Genomic DNA, 19,821 nt, shown 5'->3' with positions numbered 1-19,821 from the left:
TCAGAGTCATCTCCAATCCCGGCAGTTGCAGGCAGAACAGCATTCATTGTACATATTAGTTTTCTCTTTGTTCATGGTTGCATTGATCTTGATTATCAATATGTAATTAGTAGGCTTACATCTTAAAAGGGGTTTATATCACTAACATCAAAAACATTATAGGTACTGGGCCTGGCATAAAATATAAACATAATATATACTCGCCTCTGCTTAACCCTCCGGGACCCCTTGGATGCTTTCTCACTATTCGGAGATTGTGGATAGCCTAGCTCAGCCCATAGACATGAGCGTTGGAAGTTCCCAACAAATTAGAGTTTGACTTGCAGTGACATATATATTTTACTATTTTTAAGTAGAGTTCCTAGAAGCTGAGATATGGAGTACTATTTGGAGGATTCTTCACACAACACTAGTGATTATGGCAGAGAGTTGTGTTTTGTTTTTACACACAGCATTTGGTTTTTAGAACTGCAGCAATTCATCGTAGCATCCATCCATTAGAGGAGCCGGGGTGTGCCAAGAAACCATCCCCTGCACCATTACTCCATCTCCACCAGCCTGAGAGAAAGGGATCATCGATTCATGCTGCTTGCACCAAATTCTGACCTCCGATCAGTACGGTATAACAGAAATTGGGATTCATCGGACCAGGAGATGTTTTTTCATTGCTCAGTGATCCAATTTTTGTGCTCTTTTGCCCCTTGGAGTCTTGTCTTTCTGTTAGACCATAATAGCACTGGAATTGGTTGTCTGCTGTTATAGTCCATCCATGCTAAGGAATGACCCGTTGTGTTTACAGGCACGTTAGTTGGAGGGCCAATGTTGTATTTGACTGCAATCTGCTTGACTTTGCAGCAACTGCTCATCAGAATATTTCCTTTCAGACAGCGCACAGAGGATTTTAAAATTAGCACGTAGTTGCAATGTTTCGGGCTAAAGCCCTTTGTCAAGCAAGTGCGGAAACTTGGAAAACTTTATGGCTCATGTCAACGGCCAGGTCGCATTCTGCTGCGAAATATTGCAGCAGAATCAGACCCGGCGCCCCCCAGAGACCCTTTACTCACCTCTCCGGATCCGCTGTGTCTACCCTGAGGAGCTCGGGCGCAGTGCAGGACGTGCCGGGGCTGGGTGGTGACACGGATTCTCGCAGTACTTCCGCTGTACTCACAGCGGAAGTATTGTGGTCCGGACGGCTGCCATTGACCGCAATAGAAGGCGTCTGCGTGATTTTCTGCATAGAATAGAACCGATTTCTGCTCGTGGGCATGGGTGAATCTTTTACCACAGCATGTCTATGGGGAAATTGCTGCGGAATTCGCAGCAGGTGTCTGACCGTGAATACCGCAGCGATAATCAGTCTGTGAGCATTAGCCCTTAAGTTATTAACAGTAATTCTGCCTGGATATAGGTAATGTCCCAATATAGGTCAGACTGTGTGTCCTGTGGTATGGTATGCAGAGAGCACCTCAGTCCAGCGACCATATAGAGTTTGAACGGACAGACTCTGGGACATTGCACCACATCAGATCTGCATGAGAAGTCCTACCAAACGCAGTTCTAGCCGTCATAATATTTCCTTACATCCTCTTCTAACCCCTTTCATCACAAATTGATTCTGTCTCCCTTCGCTGGATGTTTTCCCTTGATTACACCATCTTTAACATGCTTTTCACAATGCTGCATAAGAAAACCCCACACGGGTGGTAGTGAAATCCTGTACCCGGCTACTCTAGCACTGAAGACCAGGTCTTGTTAAAAAAAATGGCAAGATCGCTCCATTTTCCCATCTAATGTGGATTCACAGTGAAACTGATTAATGGAAAAGTTGTCATGTGATTATATGCTGCACTACAGGTCACAGCGATAATTAACATTCGGGGAAGTTCTAATCGTGAAAGAGCTGGAGTCTCGAATAAAGTGGATATTCAGTGCCTTGTCACCCAGGTGTCCCAGAAACAGGCACCACCTAGGAAGACTCAAGGGTTTATAATTACTTCTCATTTCTAAAATTTTAGATGTGAGTGAATAAACTCTTTCAAAGTGGTCCTATAATATTAGAAATATTGGTTATGCTTAAGAAAGGCGCTTTATGCGCAGAAACGCATTGCATCCAGTGTGGTGAGAGTTAGGGAAGTGGGTTTATACCCCCCTTTTTGCCCCTGCACCACTGTTCTTTGCACTTTTATTATCCTTTATTTCCCTTTGTGGAATATTAAATATACCTATATAGAAGTCTGTGACCCCGGGAGATTTTTTTACCTGCTTATGCAGTTGTCTTTTTGGTCTGGATATAATATTGGCTGCTAACTTTTGTAACAGGTAAATAGAGCTGATATACCATACCAGACACATTCTATGGATGAGCGGCTCTATTCGAGTTCAATACTCATAACTCATGTTTTTCTAATCTCATACGACCCCTTTAAACGGCCTCGTGCTCAAGATTTATGTTCCTTGCTAAGTATGAATACAATAGACCATTGTGTTATAGCTGACAATTAAAACTATGGCTCCATTGTGCCCTGATTGGTGATGGAAACAAAAAATGTAAAAGTAACACTTTGCATGAGATATATAGGCAGGACATGTGCTATGTGCCATCATCCCTTTCCTAGACACACATGCCGGGCCAGTGTCAACACTACGCTCCATTTATTTTGGATGCATGTCTCAGATCTGGATGGGAGGTTGCACCCGAAGGAGGGTGAGGCGCTGCAGCAGTAGTTAAATCATCCTGTTACTGGTGTCTGCGCTAAGAACAGCCCCATCTACTGCAACACACATCTACTTGTGCGCCAATGAAACGCTTTACAAGAAAGAAGAGTGTTCTTGGCAGCCAGTGACATATTCTGCTGTTAACTACATAATCCTGAGTGGGAGATGCTAAGAATTACAAATGTGCTAGACATGGGGAATTAGAGAGAGAAGACAGGTTACATGGAACACAGAGACAGGAAGACAGTGGCTGGGGTAACATCAAGCCAAATTAAGTGGAGGTGGTAACAGCAAATCAACCGCCAAAAAGGGAATGGAAACAATTCCTCTCTCCTTCCCGATGGATTCTTCTCTAGTTTTGCTGGTGTCCTTGTCGCTCCTGGTACATGAGGTGGCATCTGCAGCCCAATTAGGTTGTCCAGGTAGTTCTGCTCCTTGAAGATAGCACATCCATACATGTCATAATGGGAAGGTTTGCTTTGTCTTCCAGCATGGTCTCAAGAGCATGGAGCAGATACCAGGACACGAGCCGTTCAACAAAGAGAGCTGGATAGGACTATAGAATGGCATCAACCCATCATTAGGACTGGAGGAGCACTGCCGAAGCCCTACAAAATGACCTCCAGCGGCTACTGGTCTGCATGTTTCTGGCCAAGTTGTCCACTAGTGCAACATGAGGGCCCGACGTCCTGTACTGGGACTGGTGGTCACAGCTCAGTACCATGCATCGGTATTCAACAGAGAACAGAAAATTGGTTGATAGGTCGATCACTGATGACACGTTCTCTTAACAGATGACAGCAGGTTGACACTGATCACATGCGTCAAACGAGAAAGAGTCTGGAGACGCCGCTGTGAATGTTATTATGCCTACATCATCTAACATGACTGATTTAGCAGTTAGTCAGTGATGGTCTTGGGAGGAATGGCCTTGGAGGGCTGCACAATGCTCTATGTGATAGACACTGTTGCTTGGTAGCAGGAGGAAATCCTCAGAGCCAATGTCCTACCTTACGCTGGAGTAGTGGGCTCTGGGTTCCCCCCTGGTACAGGACAATCCCAGCCTCAAGCGGCCAGAATGTGCAGGCAGTTCCTAGATAACAATGGCATTGATGCCATTGACTGGATCTCATGTACCCCAAGCCCAAATCCAATTTAGACTCTCTGGTACATTCTCTATCAGTGCATCTGCTGCCGGCTAGTAGCCCCACAAACTGAGAGCTCATCAATGCCCTGATCCACCTCTGGGAGGACATCCTCAAGGATACCATCCGCTGTCTCATCAGGAGTGAGCTCAGATGTTGTTGCGTGCAGGGTCCATGAACACTACTAAGTCATACTAGGAGTTTACCATGATGAAATTCACGCACATTGGTTTCTTTGGTGATGTGAAACCCTGCCCGCAGTTGGTTGATCATTTTTGTCTCCATTATCACACCTCTTTGTCCTCAATGAATGACACAATTTTTATTTGAATTTTCAGTCATTGAGATCCAATGTGTGATTTAACACTTTCCAATCCATTTTTTTCCCCTCCATTCTCCCCAGCTCCAATTTATTTGGAGGTGGGGAGAATGGTATTCTCCCTTAACCCTCCTGATTCCTGACAGATCAAGAGGGTGCCGGCGGTCACCTGATCGCCCGGGGGAATGCGGAAGTAATATTTCCAAAATTCTCTCTTCAGCCTCCTGATTTCGTCTGTGACTGATAGCTAAGATCAGGACGGTGACGGCAGTCACATGATCGCCGGACGGAATGCCACATTCTCTCTTCATCCTCCTGATTTCGGCTGTGACAGCTGAGGTCAGGAGGCTCCCGGTGGTCACATGATTGCTGGGCGGAATGCGGAAGGGTTAGTTTTGCATTACACAGCTCTAATTGAGTGGTATGTAATGTGTAAAAGAGAAGGCAGAAAGGGTTAAAAACCCTTTTTTGCCTTCTCCTTGAGGGTCCTCGATGAGGACATCTGCACCTGATGTGTCTGATGAGCTGGTGCAGATGCACTCCTGCACTGCAGTAGGGGGCCTGTACAGGTCAGTCATTGGAGTGGAAAGGGTTAAAAGGGCATTAACTTTTCAGAAAACTGATGCTAATCTATTAGCCCGTATGGGTCTCATTAATGATGTAATACTAGTAATTATTAGGAAATTACAGTACCAGTGTTTCTGTTACATGGTACATCCATCATGATCCCAACACATCGCACACATAGCTTTATTACATCCATCCTGACCCCATACATTACACACACAGCTCTACTACATCGATCCTGACCCCATACATTACACACACAGCTCTACTACATCCATCCTGACCCCATACATTACACACACAGCTCTACTACATCCATCCTGACCCCATACATTACACACACAGCTCTACTACATCCATCCTGACCCCATACATTACACACACAGCTCTACTACATCCATCCTGACCCCATACATTACACACACAGCTCTACTACATCCATCCTGACCCCATACATTACACACACAGCTCTACTACATCCATCCTGACCCCATACATTACACACACAGCTCTACTACATCCATCCTGACCCCATACATTACACACACAGCTCTACTACATCCATCCTGACCCCATACATTACACACACAGCTCTACTACATCCATCCTGACCCCATACATTACACACACAGCTCTACTACATCCATCCTGACCCCATACATTACACACACAGCTCTACTATATCCATCGTGACCCCAAACATTTCACACACAGTATTATTAAATCCATCCTGATTCCCAGGCATGCTACACACAGCTCTACTCCATCCATCCTGATTCCCAGACATGACACACACAGCTCTACTATATACATCCTGACCCCACACATTACACACACAGCTCTACACACACTTAGTTAACTTAAATGAATTCAAGTCTCAAGGTCCAGATGAATTGCATCCTAGGATACTAAAGGAAGCAGTGGAGGTAATTACTGAGCCATTCGCCATAATCTTTGAAACTTCCTGGAGAACAGAAGTCCCAGATGATTGGAAAAGGGCAAATGTTGTCCCTATCTTCAAAAAAGGGAAGAAGGTGGATCCAGGAAACTACAGGCCTGTGAGGCTGACTTCTATACCGGGAAAGATCTTTGAACAAATTATTAAACAGCATGTATGCAAGTACTTGGATGAAAATGGAGTAATTAACCAGAGCCAGCATGGGTTTGTAACAAACAAGTCATGCCAGAGGAATCCAATTTCCTTCTATGATAGTATCACTGACTGGATCGATCAAGGGAATGCGGTAGATATAGTTTTTCTTGACCTTAGTAAAGCATTTGACAAAAGTATCTCATACTATACTTATTGAAAGAAAAGGCCAAATATGGGATTGACAAGGCAACTGTAAGATGGATTCAGAACTGGCTGAGTGATCATACTCAAAGTGTGGTCATAAATGGTTGCACATCCAAGTGGAAGAAAGTATCAAGTGGGGTACCACAAGGCTCTGTCCTAGATCCAGTGTTGTTCAACATTTTTATAAATGATCTGGAGAAGGGAATTGATGGTAAACTGATAAAATTTGCTGATGACACAAAGCTAGGAGGATTAGCTAACACTAAGGAAGAGAGAAAGTATTCAAAACGATCTAGAAAAGCTTGAACAGTGGGTGACGACTAACAGAATGGTATTTAACAAGGAGAAATGCAAAGTCCTACATCTGGGCAAGAAAAATGAAAAAAGCACATACAGAATGGGAGGAATAGAGCTAAGCAGCAGCACACGTAAAAAAGACTTGGGTATACTAATAGATCATAGACTGAACATGAGTCAACAATGTGATGCAGCAGCCAAAAAGGCAAACACAATTCTGGGATGTATTAAAAAATGCAGAGAGTCTAGATCACGTGAGGTCATTATCCCCCTCTACTCTTCCTTAGTCAGACCTCATCTGGAATACTGTGTCCAATTCTGGGCACCCCACTTTAAAAAAAGACAGACAAACTGGAGCAAGTTCAGAGAAGAGTTACCAAGTGGTAAGCAGTCTGCAAATCATGACCTATGAAGATTGGTTAAAGGGGTTGTCCCGAGGCAGCAAGTGGGTCTATACACTTCTGCATGGCCATAATAATGCACTTTGTAATGTACATTGTGCATTAATTATGAGCCATACAGAAGTTATAAAAAGTTTTATACTTACCTGCTCCGTTGCTGGCGTCCTCGTCTCCATGGTGCCGACTAATTTTCGCCCTCCGATGGCCAAATTAGCCGCGCTTGCGCAGTCCTGGTCTTCTCCTCTTCTCTATGGGGCTCCGTGTAGCTCCGTGTAGCTCCGCCCCGTCACGTGCCGATTCCAGCCAATCAGGAGGCTGGAATCGGCAATGGACCGCACAGAAGCCCTGCGGTCCATGAAGACAGAGGATCCCGGCGGCCATCTTCAGCAGGTGAGTATGAAGACGCCGGACCGCCGGGATTCAGGTAAGCGCTGTGCGGGTGGTTTTTTTAACCCCTGCATCGGGGTTGTCTCGCGCCGAACGGGGGGGGGGTTTAAAAAAAAAAAAAAAAACCCGTTTCGGCGCGGGACATCTCCTTTAAAGGATCTGGGAATGTTTAGCTTGCAAAAAAGAAGGCTGAGAGGAGACTTAATAGCAGTCTACAAATATCTGAAGGGTTGTCACACTGCAGAGGGATCGACCCTATTCTCATTTGCACAAGGAAAGACTAGAAGCAATGGGAGAAAACTGAAAGGGAGGAGATACAGATTAGATATTAGGAAAAAACTTTCACACAGTGAGGGTGATCAATGAGTGGAACAGGTTACCACGGGAGGTGGCAAGTTCTCCTTCAATGGAAGTGTTCAAACAAAGGCTGGACAAATATCTGTCTGGGATGATTTAGTAAATCCTGCATTGAGCAGGGGGTTGGACCCGATGACCCTGGAGGTCCCTCTCCAACTCTATGATTCTATACTACATCCATCCTGATTCCTACACATTACACACACGGCACATTACACACACAGCTCTGCTACATGCATCCTGATTCACACACACAGTTGTGGTACATTCATGCTAATTTCCAGACATCACCAGCTCAGCAGACTCCAGGACACAGTGATCGGCCGCTGACCTCACCCACACAGGTGATCACATGACGGTGACGTTATCACAGGCCCTGGTAGCTGCTGTCGGCTTATCCAGTATACAGTACTTTCTACCAAACTGCAGAATGGCTCCTCCCACAGCAGTGACATCAGTGCAGGTCCTTCAGCCCACCGAATCTCTGTGGATGGCGGTAGGTCGGTGTCTTCTGTCAGGACCGCTGAGTTGTGAGATAACTGCTTAGTTGTATTCTTATTTTGTTATTTTTGTCCTCCCTTTCCAAGAGCCCTAACTGTGTTGTTCTGCTGTCGGTCAGGTTCTGCTTTATATATGTTGAAGGACCCGCAATGAGGTCACCAGGGGTGGAGAAATGATGTCAACAGGGGCAGAGAATGAGAAGCACCCACACACAAACATACATACTCATGGACAAGTGGTTGTTAGTAGTTTGATATGTTCATTTACAATGTTGTTACTTTACCACGGTAAATCAAGTTTGAAGTGTATGCCACTAGCGGTCTCCCTTCCAGCTCCTCAACAATCCATTGCCTGGCGCTAGTTACTGAGCTTCTGTAGTTCCTGAGATGCTAGAAAGTGGGGGAAGGGGCTATCTTTACAGGCTGACAGATTTGCAGACACTGTGTGCAATCTCTGCCTCTCCTGCTGTTACGGAACGTGTGTGCACACTTTATATTGGGTTTACGAACCATTTGAACAGAATGCCTCTGAATACCTGAATCGTCCTGGGAAAGCAGGAGGGCGGGAATTCAGATACTGCCTTCCTGCTGATTGGTCCAGAGACTGAGCAATGCAGCATGGGACGTGAGTGTTATGGTTCACTGCTGGGATCTGTTGAACGACATGGGTTTTCAGCAACATAGCTTCCCAGGTGGTGTTGATTGAGCTGGCTGGGTGCAGATTGCTCCAGCCAGCCAATCTCCAAGGTTTGGTGCTCATACATACCAGCTCCTCTGCTACAGGCTGCTGACCCTTTCTCTGTTTGTTCAGTGTGAACACTGTCATGCTCCTGCGTGTCTGTACATATGTCTGGACACGAGGTGTCTGTGCAGTGTTCATGATGTTCGTTGTGAACAGTGTCATGCTCCTGTGTTTCTGTGCATCTCTTGTTACGTGTAGTGTGAACTGTGTCTTGCTGCAGGTCCTTTATGATCTAGAACAAGGTAGGTCCCTAGGTTCTAGCGTAGGGTCATCCCTATTGGGACGATTACCCGACATTGCAGGCAGGTTTCCTGGAGTTAGTTGTCTCGTTAGTGTAGGGACCCGCGAGATGAGGACCCATGAAGTGGGCTCGCAGGCTTAAGTATCTTGGCCAAAATGCAAACTAATAACTCATATTGTATCTATTCCATTTGTTTATACACGTGGGTATGCTTGGTGCATGTTTTGACCATTTATCAGCCGTTGGTTTATGTTTGTCCACGAGTATGAAGTCTGTTTTGCAATCCTGCCTGGTTTCACCAGTTCGTCACTGTGAATGGCGTAACATTTATGCCCGTTTCCCAGTCATGTCTGCGAGTTTCATTTCCAGTTCGCAGTTCACGTGCCGGTAAGACTCTGCAAAATGTTCATGTCCCAGCTTGACCTTACAGGAAACACATGTACACAGATAAGGAGATATTTGTTCATGTCCCCGTTTTCCCCTTAATAGAATACACATGTGATCTAGGGAGCAGAAACAAAATCATTGGCATACCCCAAGAGACAATCTCACACACGCAAGAATCTTGAACGTGAGTGAGCCACCCAGTCCCTGAAAAGAAGGCGGCCCCTCCACCCTGAATTACCAGGTTAGGGACCGCCCTTCATGTGAAGGACAATTTAGCCAAAAAAAGCTTGGATACTTGTGGGTAGGGACAGCAGGAAGGCCACTCTTTGAAGGATGGATGCTTTTTATAATCCTAGGAGAATGGACGTGACTCTGAAGACAGTGGAGTGATAAAAGGAGCCAAAAATTAGGTTTATTCTCACCACTGTAAGGGCGAACATCCACTGGCATTTCTTTCTCCACTGCACTGCGAGAGCAAGTGAAAACTCTCGCCTCGCAGTGCAAGAAAAAAAAAACAGGATGATGCCAGGATACCGCCAGTCTTTTCAATGGGGCCAGCGGCAGCAGCGCTAGCCCCATTGAAAAGATATGGAGAATACAGCGGACTTCTGTCACAGCAGTGGCAGGAGTTTCCTTCATCCCCGCGGGTAACGCGGGGAAGAAGGAATCCTCTGCCACAGCTGTGACAGAAGTTCAGCTTGCTATCCCATTGCTTTCAATGGGTTCGGCGCTGCTGCCGTTCCCATTGAAAGCAGTGGTTTTTGGCAAACCCTGCAGTGTGATTTTCGGGGAAGGGCTTGAAATATAAGCCCTTCCCTGAAAATCAAAAATCATCAATAAGTGGTTAAAAAAGTAAAAAACAACAAAAAACAAAAGTACTCACCTCTCTGCCGCTCACACGCGTCCTTCAGTTGGCTCCCCGACACTGCTATCCAGCACTTTCAGCAGGCTGGGATTTAAATATCCCCGCCTCCTGAAAGGGCTGTGCTGATTGGGTGAGCGCTCAGCCAATAACAGCTAGTGCTTAGCTATTGGCTGAGCGCTCAGCCAATTACAGATAGTGCTTAGCTATTCATGAATGAATAGCTAAGATAGTGCTATTCATTCATGAATAGCTAAGCACTATCTGTAATTGGCTGAGCACACAGCCAATAGCTAAGCACTAGCTGTTATTGGCTGAGCGCTCAGCCAATCAGCACAGCACTTTCAGGAGGCAGGGATTTTTAAATCCCCGCCTGCTGAAAGTGCTGGATAGCAGTGTCATGGAGCCAGCCGGAGGACGCAGCGCAAGATAGAAAAAATATTGCCAGTGGGTGTCCACCCTAATGCTGAATGAACGTATTTTGTGGAAGATGGGGCCTTTTTCTACCTGTAGCTTCCAAAATAATTTTGTTCAGGCAGCTGACAAAGAAATGGGATCTGGTAAAAGGAAAGCTGGTTAAAGACCTTTTAGAGGTGGTGTCTGCAGACCAACATTTTAGCCACAACATGCGGCGAATTGCCACAGAAAGTGCAGAGGGACAAGCTAGGAGCCTGGCAGCATAGAAGGAGGTCTTGCCTGCCTGAGACCTAAAGATCTCCTAGGGAGCACTGGATAGGGTGCCTCGGTGCAGTTGTTTTGCCCATTTGGTTCAGGCCCTACTAACCCAGGATGAAGCAAAGAGAGGGCAGAGGGCCGACCTGGTCGACTCAAAGAATGTTTTGGCAAAGGATTCCAGCCATTCATCATGCTCGTCTTTGAAAGATGATACATGGAGAGGAAAATCACTTTTTAACAGATTCCCCAAGAAAAGGATACATAACATCAAGGCATTTAGGAGTGAGGAAATCTTTATCCGGCACGGACCACGCCTTGGACAAAACATCCTCAAATTCTGTGAGAGTGAAGAATGACTTACGAGAACGTTTTGGATATCTGAAGTTGTCGTCTGCAGTGGCAGAGGAATCTTGGTCTTTCACATGGCGTGTCTTTTTAACCACATTTATGAGATGGTTCATCATGGCAGAAACTTTGGTTGATGGGTAGTCATCTAAGGAAGAGTCAGAAATGGATATTTCTCTCTCTCTCTCTGAGCGGGAGCTATCCCTCGAGGGAATCGCTGTGGGTAGAGGCAAGGCAGAGGAAAGAGGCAAGAAAGTGTGATCGTCCGACCCTAGAGACCAATGTCATTTCTTGGTTTTACCATGTGTGCATTCTGGTACGATTCCTCAGCATCAGGCCCTTCAGTAGGGTTTTGGCTGGATGTCCTGCCCAGCATCTCCCAAACTGACATGGAGGTTTTCATAAGGTCTGAAACCGCCACAGAAAGGGAGTGTGGCCTTTGGGACAGGTTCAGTGACTGGTCTGGGAAGCAGGCAGTTCACGCAAAGAGGCTCCGGCTAACCACAAGGAAATTTGGTGCGACAATGGGAGCATGCAAAGTATATTGCAATGGTCATACTCTACTTACTGGATTCTCACACAGAATCAGACACTGTAGCTGTATGTGCAAAAAAAGAAAATGCCTAACTGCTATGTGTGCATACTGTGTCAGGGGCAGGCTGAGAAGCAATAGGTGGATTAGGGTAGCAAGAAGCTGCCATGGGCAGGTCTTCAGTCGGGTGCAGGAGGTCCCTGAGCTGTGAAGCAGAGAAGCCGCAAGGAAATGGCATAGGAAATGTAGAGAGACGTGGGAAAGCAAAGATGGGCCCAGTTGTCAATAGCGGAAGTCCTACCACCAGAAGTAGGGTAGTAGTAGGCCAATATTGGGTGAAAACTTCAAGCGATCGCCTATCAGCGGCCAACACATTCCCCGTGCAAATGCTAAAGGAATTGGCTCTCTCTCGATGACTGGAAGGAAACGACCAATAAGCACAGGCAACGGAAGCAAAACCACTCGCTATGCCACCCCATAGTTTGTCACATTGCCAGCGCCACCTGGAAAAGAAACTCCCTGTAGGTGAGAAACGGCCCAGGAAGGCCGCCCAGCCAAAAGGGGACCTCCCCACCGCTACCATCACCAAAGAGCGAACAATGTACAACATCATCACCCCACTCGGAATGTGAGAGGGCCAGGCCGCACGCAAAGGACATGCAAACGTTGTCAGCAACCTGAGAAAGGGAGCATAAGGGGTGAAGAAGAAGGGGGACTATAAAGAAAAGGACTTCCTTACTGGAGGGAAAGAGCCAAATGCCATGGTATTGATGTCCAGATCAATGCCTCATTATTTCTCACTTCTGTTTGGTGGGGGAGCCAAGGGTACTTGAGTGAGAGGAACTTTCCTGTCGGGTCACAGAAAGTTAAAATTTCTCTGGGCCACTTTGTTTTTGGAAGGCAGGGAAGTTAGCACAACCTTGATGTCCTTCCTCAGTAGGGTGGTGGGGGGACTCTGTCACACTGGGAAACCCAAAAGTCCAAGAAACACCAGGACCTGGAAGACCTGCAGCAGAAAGGTCTGCCTCCTATGGACACCAAGCTAAAACCGATTTAGCTTAGTCGCTGTAGGAGGAGTATAGCTGGCAAGAGGAGTTAACTCTACTTTTGCCAGGTGTCCGCCTCTGAGAGGAAGAAGCTATACTGGAGGTCTTCGCTCTCCCTCCCAAATGACACAGCCGAGAAAATATCCATCATCAAGGTAAAAAAACTATAATGGCTGTGATAACACAAACATGCTGGTTATTAACTTTGTATACTAATATTAATTTGCATTTTAACCATTTAAGGACTCCCCCCCCCCCCTCTTTTTTTTTCATTTTAGTTTTTTCCTCCCCCCTTATAAAAAATCATAACTCTTATTTATTTATCGCCATAGCTGTCTGAGGGATTGTTTTTTGCGGGGTGAATTTTATTTTTCAATGGTACTATATATATTTTTTTCTGCTGCTATCTTCTGGCAGATTTTCCCTTTTTATTTTTCTGTTTGTCGACATAGCTGTGCGACGTCTCATTTTGTATGGGATGTTCTGTAGTTTCCATTGGTACCATTCTGGAGTACCTACGACTTTTTGATTGCTTTCCATTACATTTTTTCTAAAAGACAAGGTGACCACAAAAGCGCAATTCTGGCCTTCTTAAATTTTCTCTTTTTCTGACGACATTCACTGAGGGGGTAAATAATGCGTTGCCTTGATAGATCAGACTTTTACAGACCTAGCGATACCAAAGATGTTTCTGTTTTATTATTTAGATTATTTTATTATAAATATAGCAAAAGGGTTTTTTTTTTTAAATTTTTTTTAACCATTACTCTTTTTTTTAAATAATTTGTAAAAAAATAGAGATGAGGAGCACACTCGGATAAAGCAGTTACTCGAGTGAGCATCGCTCTTCTCGAGTAACTGCTTACTGGTCCGAGCAGGCTCGGGGGAGGGGTGGGGAAGAGATCTCTCTCACTCTCCCCCCCCGCTACCCGCCGCCGCTCACCCCTGCCCCCTAAGCGTGCTTGGACAAGTAAGCGGTTACTCAAGAAGAATTGTGTCACCCTCGGGCATCCTGTCACGTTTAATCCAGCTGAACTGACGAGGGGGCTCGAGCCCGAAACGAGTGTTCACTCGCTGGTTCTTTATGTTGTTAAACAGAAAAGAAGTGCTTCCACTATTGCATCTTGGACCTTTAGCTCTGAACTAACTTAGAATGTTATGCCTTCACCACCACCAGTATTTTATCACACTGTAGTTATTGGTTGATGACGTTGGTCATGTGACTTTCTTTCTCTTCTCACAGACTTGTGTTAGTAGCGGTCACGTGACCTCATAAGTAATCGCTGCAGTACATCTTGGCCTCCTGTCTAATGGTCTCAGGTACTGCAGTGTTGGTCCTGCAGCTGGGGTGTAGTGCACTAATTCGTCTAGGGCTTTGTGCCCATTGTGATGTGGGCACAGTGTGGTGTAGTGCGGGCACAGCGGGGCCTGTTGTGTGCGGGGTGCTGTCTGGATTGTACAGAAGAACAAAAGTTTGTGTAGCGACTGTGGACACAGCAGTCGGGATAACAGGTTCTCTCAGAAGCCTCTCTGCACAAATGTGTACACTAATAAAGTTGTATTTATTGTAACCAGCTCCCCCCCCCCCCCCTCCTCCTTTCTAGGGGACAGAAGTTCCAGCTTGTTTGGTTGCCCACAATCAGGAGGCTGGAATCAGCACATGTGACGGGGGGCGGAGCTACGCGATGACACGTAGAAGGGGGCGGAGCCAGAATGCCGCTCGTGTCGGACCGAACAGATGGGAGAAGACCCTTCTGCGCAAGCGCGTCTAATCGGGAGATTAGACGCTGAAATTAGATGGAGCCATGGAGACAGGGACGCCAGCGCAGGGAAGGTAAGTGAATAACTTCTGTATGGCTCATATTTAATGCACGATGTATATTACAAAGTGCATTAATATGGCCATACAAAAGTGTACAACCCCACTTGCTTTCGCGAGACAACCCCTTTAACATAGGAAGTTTGACGTGTCCCAATGGGTCACTCCAATGTATCAAACTCAAATTTTATGGTGGTGGGGAGGATGTCACAGATCTAATGATACCAAAACATCTACGAAAGGGGTCAAAGCCTTTAGGGCTTTTTATATTAGATGTTCCTGAGACATGATTAAAAGCGCACATAGTGCTTGAAACGCATTGGAGGGATCGCTGTAGCGCACCTTGTGGCTATTTTGAATGGATATTGAAATGCAGAAATAAAGCTACTGGATATTTTATTTCCTGGTTCGAACTGGACTTTTCTGTTGATGGCTTTAGGTGTTCCCTCAATTTTTTGAGCAGTATATATGATCGTTCGCACATTTATCTTAGTTGCTTTTTGAGGACAACTGCCTGCCACTGACTGTAAAAAGGAAGAGACTCAGAGGCATGGTACAACTGGTTTGGAGGGGGTTCACAGCGGTTGGATCCTACAAACTGAACATCAGTGACTTATCCTTGCAAAAAACAAATCATCTGCAACAGAAAACATGTTCAAGCACTTCAAGACCCCCTTAGGCCTCATGTCCACTTGCATGCACGGATAGCACTGCTGAATCCTGCTGTGGTATCCATGCCTGCCTGGGGACATGGAGGGAAAATAAAAATTTCTTACATTTCAGGGTCCAGCATGGGACTCCTCTGCGCTGGTACAGATATGCTTTCTTCAGCACAGCGGATGCTTCCGGAAGTGCCGTCCGACGCTCCCGGAACATGCGCAGTGCTATCTTTTGTTTTAAATCTCCTGCTCTCCCGCGTATCTGCGGCACAGCATAGAAAAAAGGGGAGGCTGTACGGCGGGTACAGACTGCTTCCATGGAAGCCGTCCGTACGGAGGTCTGCAGGAAAATGGAGCATGCTGTAATTTGTGATTTGTGACCCGCACGCCGGGAAGAAATCACATCCGCATGCTTTTAGCTGCCCTACAGATGCTAATGCATCCCTATGGTCAGTAAGACGCGCAGATTTTCTAAATAAAATCCACACGTGGACATTGGGCCTCATGTCCACGGGGAAATTATATTTAGCGAATCCGAGCATGAATTTAAAAAAAACGCAAACCTGCATCCCATAGGAAAGCATTGACCATTCGCAGGTAATTAAATAGCCGCAGATGGTACTTTAAGTGATTTGCGGATTTCCCGCGCATGAAAAAAACGTACGTAAAATCTATTTTAGTGCGGATCGCGTGTGCGGGAGCTCATATCTCAATTGATCTCCCGTATGAAAAAAAAAAAAAAATACAATTACAGTGCATCCGCAGCAGAAATCCACACGGGCCTGATTTTCCCCGTGGTCATGAGGCCTTAGTGTCCAAAAGTTCAGAGGGTGGGAAGAGACATCCCACAATATAAATCAATGGAAAATTAAAAAGGTTTAGGGATTATTTTCATCTCAGACCTTTATGACATATCCACGAGATAGGGGTTAACTATGGATTCTGTAGAGGATGAATATTGGTCTGCAGTCACTTACCTGCAGCATGAACTCCATACTAATGCGATTCTCAATCAGTCTCATGACCAGATGAGCTTTACACTGGAACATGTTGTAATACTCCCAGGACAACGTGTGAGGATGCTTTATGGAGAAATGAAGGTTGGAACCAGGACTGAGGATTAAAGAGGGAAGCGAGATGTCAGCTTCTTGTACTAACACTTCCAGGAAGGCAAAATAATCTGATTGTTTTAAAAGGGTTTGTCTAGATGTTAACTATTGATGGCCAATCCTGAGAATAGATCCTCAATAGTAGATTGGCGGTGGACCTCACCGATCAGCTCTGGGCTGGTGTGCTCATGCAGCGAGACAATTTCTGACGGAAGCAGACAGCTCTGTAACCACTGCAGTGGCTAAGCTTGGTATTGCAGTCCAAGTTCTCATTCAATATCAATGGGAACTTTACCTGTAATACCAAGCCTAGCCACTGCAGTGGGAATAGAGCCGTTTGCTTCCTGCAGATATCAGCTTACTGCATGAGGTTCTCCACTGATCGGCTATTGATGACCTATCCTGAAGGTAAGCCATGAATAGTTTATACTCAAACAAACGCTTTAACTAGTAAATCATGAGTCACAGAAAAGCACAGAAATAAAATACTGAAAAAAAAAAAAAAAAAAAAAAATCACATTTCTATCGATTTGTCCTATATAGAATAAGGTGAAAAGCTTTCCAATTTTCAATGCCACAAAGTCACTTTCATTTCATGATTCCACACATCTCTATTGTGCCTAAAGTGGAAAAAGATATTGGTTCGTTGTTACTTCTTCAAATTACTTAGAAGTTTACATTCACAGAATTTTTATAGCACTTTTTTGGGCTCAGTGGTGAATTTTTCTCAAAAATACAGGGTGCACTGAGTATTGAGTTTTTTTCTGCTGTTTTTTTGCTTTACAGGACTTTAAGGGCTAATATCCACGGCCGGATTTAGGCCGTGTTCCCCACGGCACAAATCCGCGTCGGAATGACGCAGCTATTAGGTTCTATTAAACCTAATAGCTCAGTCCTCACATGCAGGATTCTGCCGTTGATTTACACTGTGGGAAAAAAAACACGGCATGTCCTATTTGTCTCCATTAATATATTGCCATTGGGGATTTTGTTTATCCCCGCAGGATTCCCGCAGCGTAAAATCACGGGCACATCCCACTCCATTTGTGGGCAAGAGGCCTTAAAGCACCAGAAAATAAATGGATCTTACAAATGCAACAAAATAAAAGTGTTAAAACAACACTATGAAAAATGCTTGAAAAAAAAAAAATATTTGTAGGAGGCCTTAACCCTTTACCGCTACAGGACATACAGCGGCTTCGGCGTGTGTATGGAGGTAGATCGCGGGGTGATCTCGCTCTAGACATTGAGGATGCCAGCTGTTTCTTACAGACGGCACCCGCCTGCAACAGACCTGACAAGCCGTACTACTCATGGGAGCTGTTAACCCTTTAAATGCCACAACAAATTCTGACAGTACCATGTAAATATCCTGACCGATGTTCCGTGAGATTGTGGGGTGCCGTGCAGGGGGCATGGTAGCTGAGGGCCTTCTGAAAGGTCACAGCACTGTCATTGCTGTCAAGCCATAACAATAAAAGTTTTAACCCCCCCCCCCCCCCCCGCCTTCCTTTTGCCATATTTACAATTAAATAATCTAAATAATAAAACAAAAATGTATATTTGGTACCGCTGTGTCCATAAAAGTCTGATCTATCAAAATAAAGTGTTATTTATCCCACATGGTGAACGTCTTCAGGAAAAAAAAAATAAAGAACGTCAGAATTGGGCTTGTTTTGTCAGCTCGTCTCTGAGAAAAAAATGTAATAAAAAGCGATCAAAAAGCCATATATGCTCCAGAATGGTACCAACGAAAACTACAGGACGTCCCGCACAAAATGTTGATGGAAAAGTGAAAAAATGTTATGGTGGTCAGAAGGCAGTGGCTTTGATTGAATATCTTTGAAAAAAAAATAAAGGTACAGCAAAAAAAAAAAAAAAATTATGTAAGTGTAGTATCGCAGTAATCGTACTCACTCATAGAATAAAGTTATCAGATCATTTTTGTTGCAGTGCGTGCGCCATAGAAACAAGAGGCACCCAAAGATAGCGGAATTTTGTTTTTTTTCCATTTCACGCCACTTGGAATTTTTGTCAAGTTTTCCAGTACATTATATGGTACATTAAGTAGCACCATTAGAAAATGCAATTCGTCCCGCAAAAAACAAACCCTCATACAGCTATGTGGATAGATAAATAAAAGAGTTACGATTTTTTTTAAAAAGGGGGGATGAAAAACCGACATCGAAAAAAAAAAAAGTTAAATAAAGTAAAAAAAAAAAAAAGCGGCACTTAAGGGGTTAAAGGGCAGCTTTGGATTAACTGCAAATGTCAAGTTGTGGTCGCATCACGTCAGGTGTAGTAACACGACCACTTTCACAATCATTACTCATGATGTCACAGTGCAACCTTGTAATCTTGTTACCATATAGCCTTATGGGCCTTTCTACATTATTACTCAAAAGATTGTTTGGTTCTGTGAAACAAATGGTCCAAAGTGAACACAGGCGACGACTGAACGCCAAACGATAATTTATCTGCTTATCATCTGAAGTTATGCAGACATAAGAATCATTGCTTAGTCATTTGTGAGTGGTTACGTGTAGAAAACGATCGTTCAGTCGTTCCCATTCACTGGAAGAGACCTCTGAAAGGCCAACGATTGAATGAGCGAACGATGAAAAACCTTAAACGATTATCAGCCCGTGTAAACGAATGGCATTTTAAAGCAAACGACTCAGTCATCGTTCGCTCGTTACAACAATTTCTTGCTCCGTGTAAAAGGACCAATGCTCCTTTCCTTTTACTGTGTGCAGGTTACCAGGAAGAATGCAACTAGTCATCAGCTATAGCTTATGAGATTTGGGGCATAGATTTTATGTTAATCATCAGGTTGCACGCAGATATTTTAGCAGTACATTTGCAGTAAGCCTTTAGAATGACGTCAGGCCTGCTCACAATAATTTAAAGAGCCCCTTTCACCAACAAGCAGCGCCTTGTTCCATTTACGTCTCTTACATTACACCTTTAAAGAAAAAAAATGTAAAAAGCACGATGCCAATTTATGCAATTAAATGGCTCTTAGTAAAGGGATTAATTGAATATTTTTCGCTGACCTTCTTAGCTCTGAGCTAAAACTGGCGAGTCTGTTCATTTTGTCCTGATAGTTTGGGAGCTTTCCAACTCAGACTAGTAAACAGGCTGCTCCGAACAAACTAGATTATTTATATGCTCTAAGATTAATGTATAACTACTGGAAATTTCAGGATAAATATGTCAACCCCCCCCCCCCCCCAGGCAGCGTCTGCACAACTTTCTTATTAAAGTGATAGATGTATAGTGATCCTTCATTAGAAAGCATTACAAGGAGCACAATTTTCACCCCGTCAGCCCATGAAGTTAGTTTTAGGAGCGAGATCGTGGTGGTGATGGGTTCCCTTTAATGAAATCAATCTATACTAACATCTCGGTCAACTTTT

General features: G+C 44.8%; 1 protein-coding gene across 1 annotated transcript in view; it reads right to left on the bottom strand.

The window, feature by feature from the left end:
• Nucleotides 1-19,821, bottom strand: part of TAF2 (TATA-box binding protein associated factor 2) — a 127,712-nt gene that overhangs the window by 69,843 nt on the left and 38,048 nt on the right. The window contains exon 11 of the mRNA XM_066578507.1: nucleotides 16,271-16,406. Within this exon, the coding sequence (XP_066434604.1) occupies nucleotides 16,271-16,406 (136 nt within the window). The remainder of the gene's footprint in view (nucleotides 1-16,270; nucleotides 16,407-19,821) is intronic.

This window comes from Eleutherodactylus coqui, chromosome 9 (genome assembly GCF_035609145.1).
Source record: "Eleutherodactylus coqui strain aEleCoq1 chromosome 9, aEleCoq1.hap1, whole genome shotgun sequence".
Taxonomy (NCBI): domain Eukaryota; kingdom Metazoa; phylum Chordata; class Amphibia; order Anura; family Eleutherodactylidae; genus Eleutherodactylus; species Eleutherodactylus coqui.
Note: the sequence above shows the minus strand (reverse complement) of the source record. Positions and strands in the feature narration are given on the sequence as shown.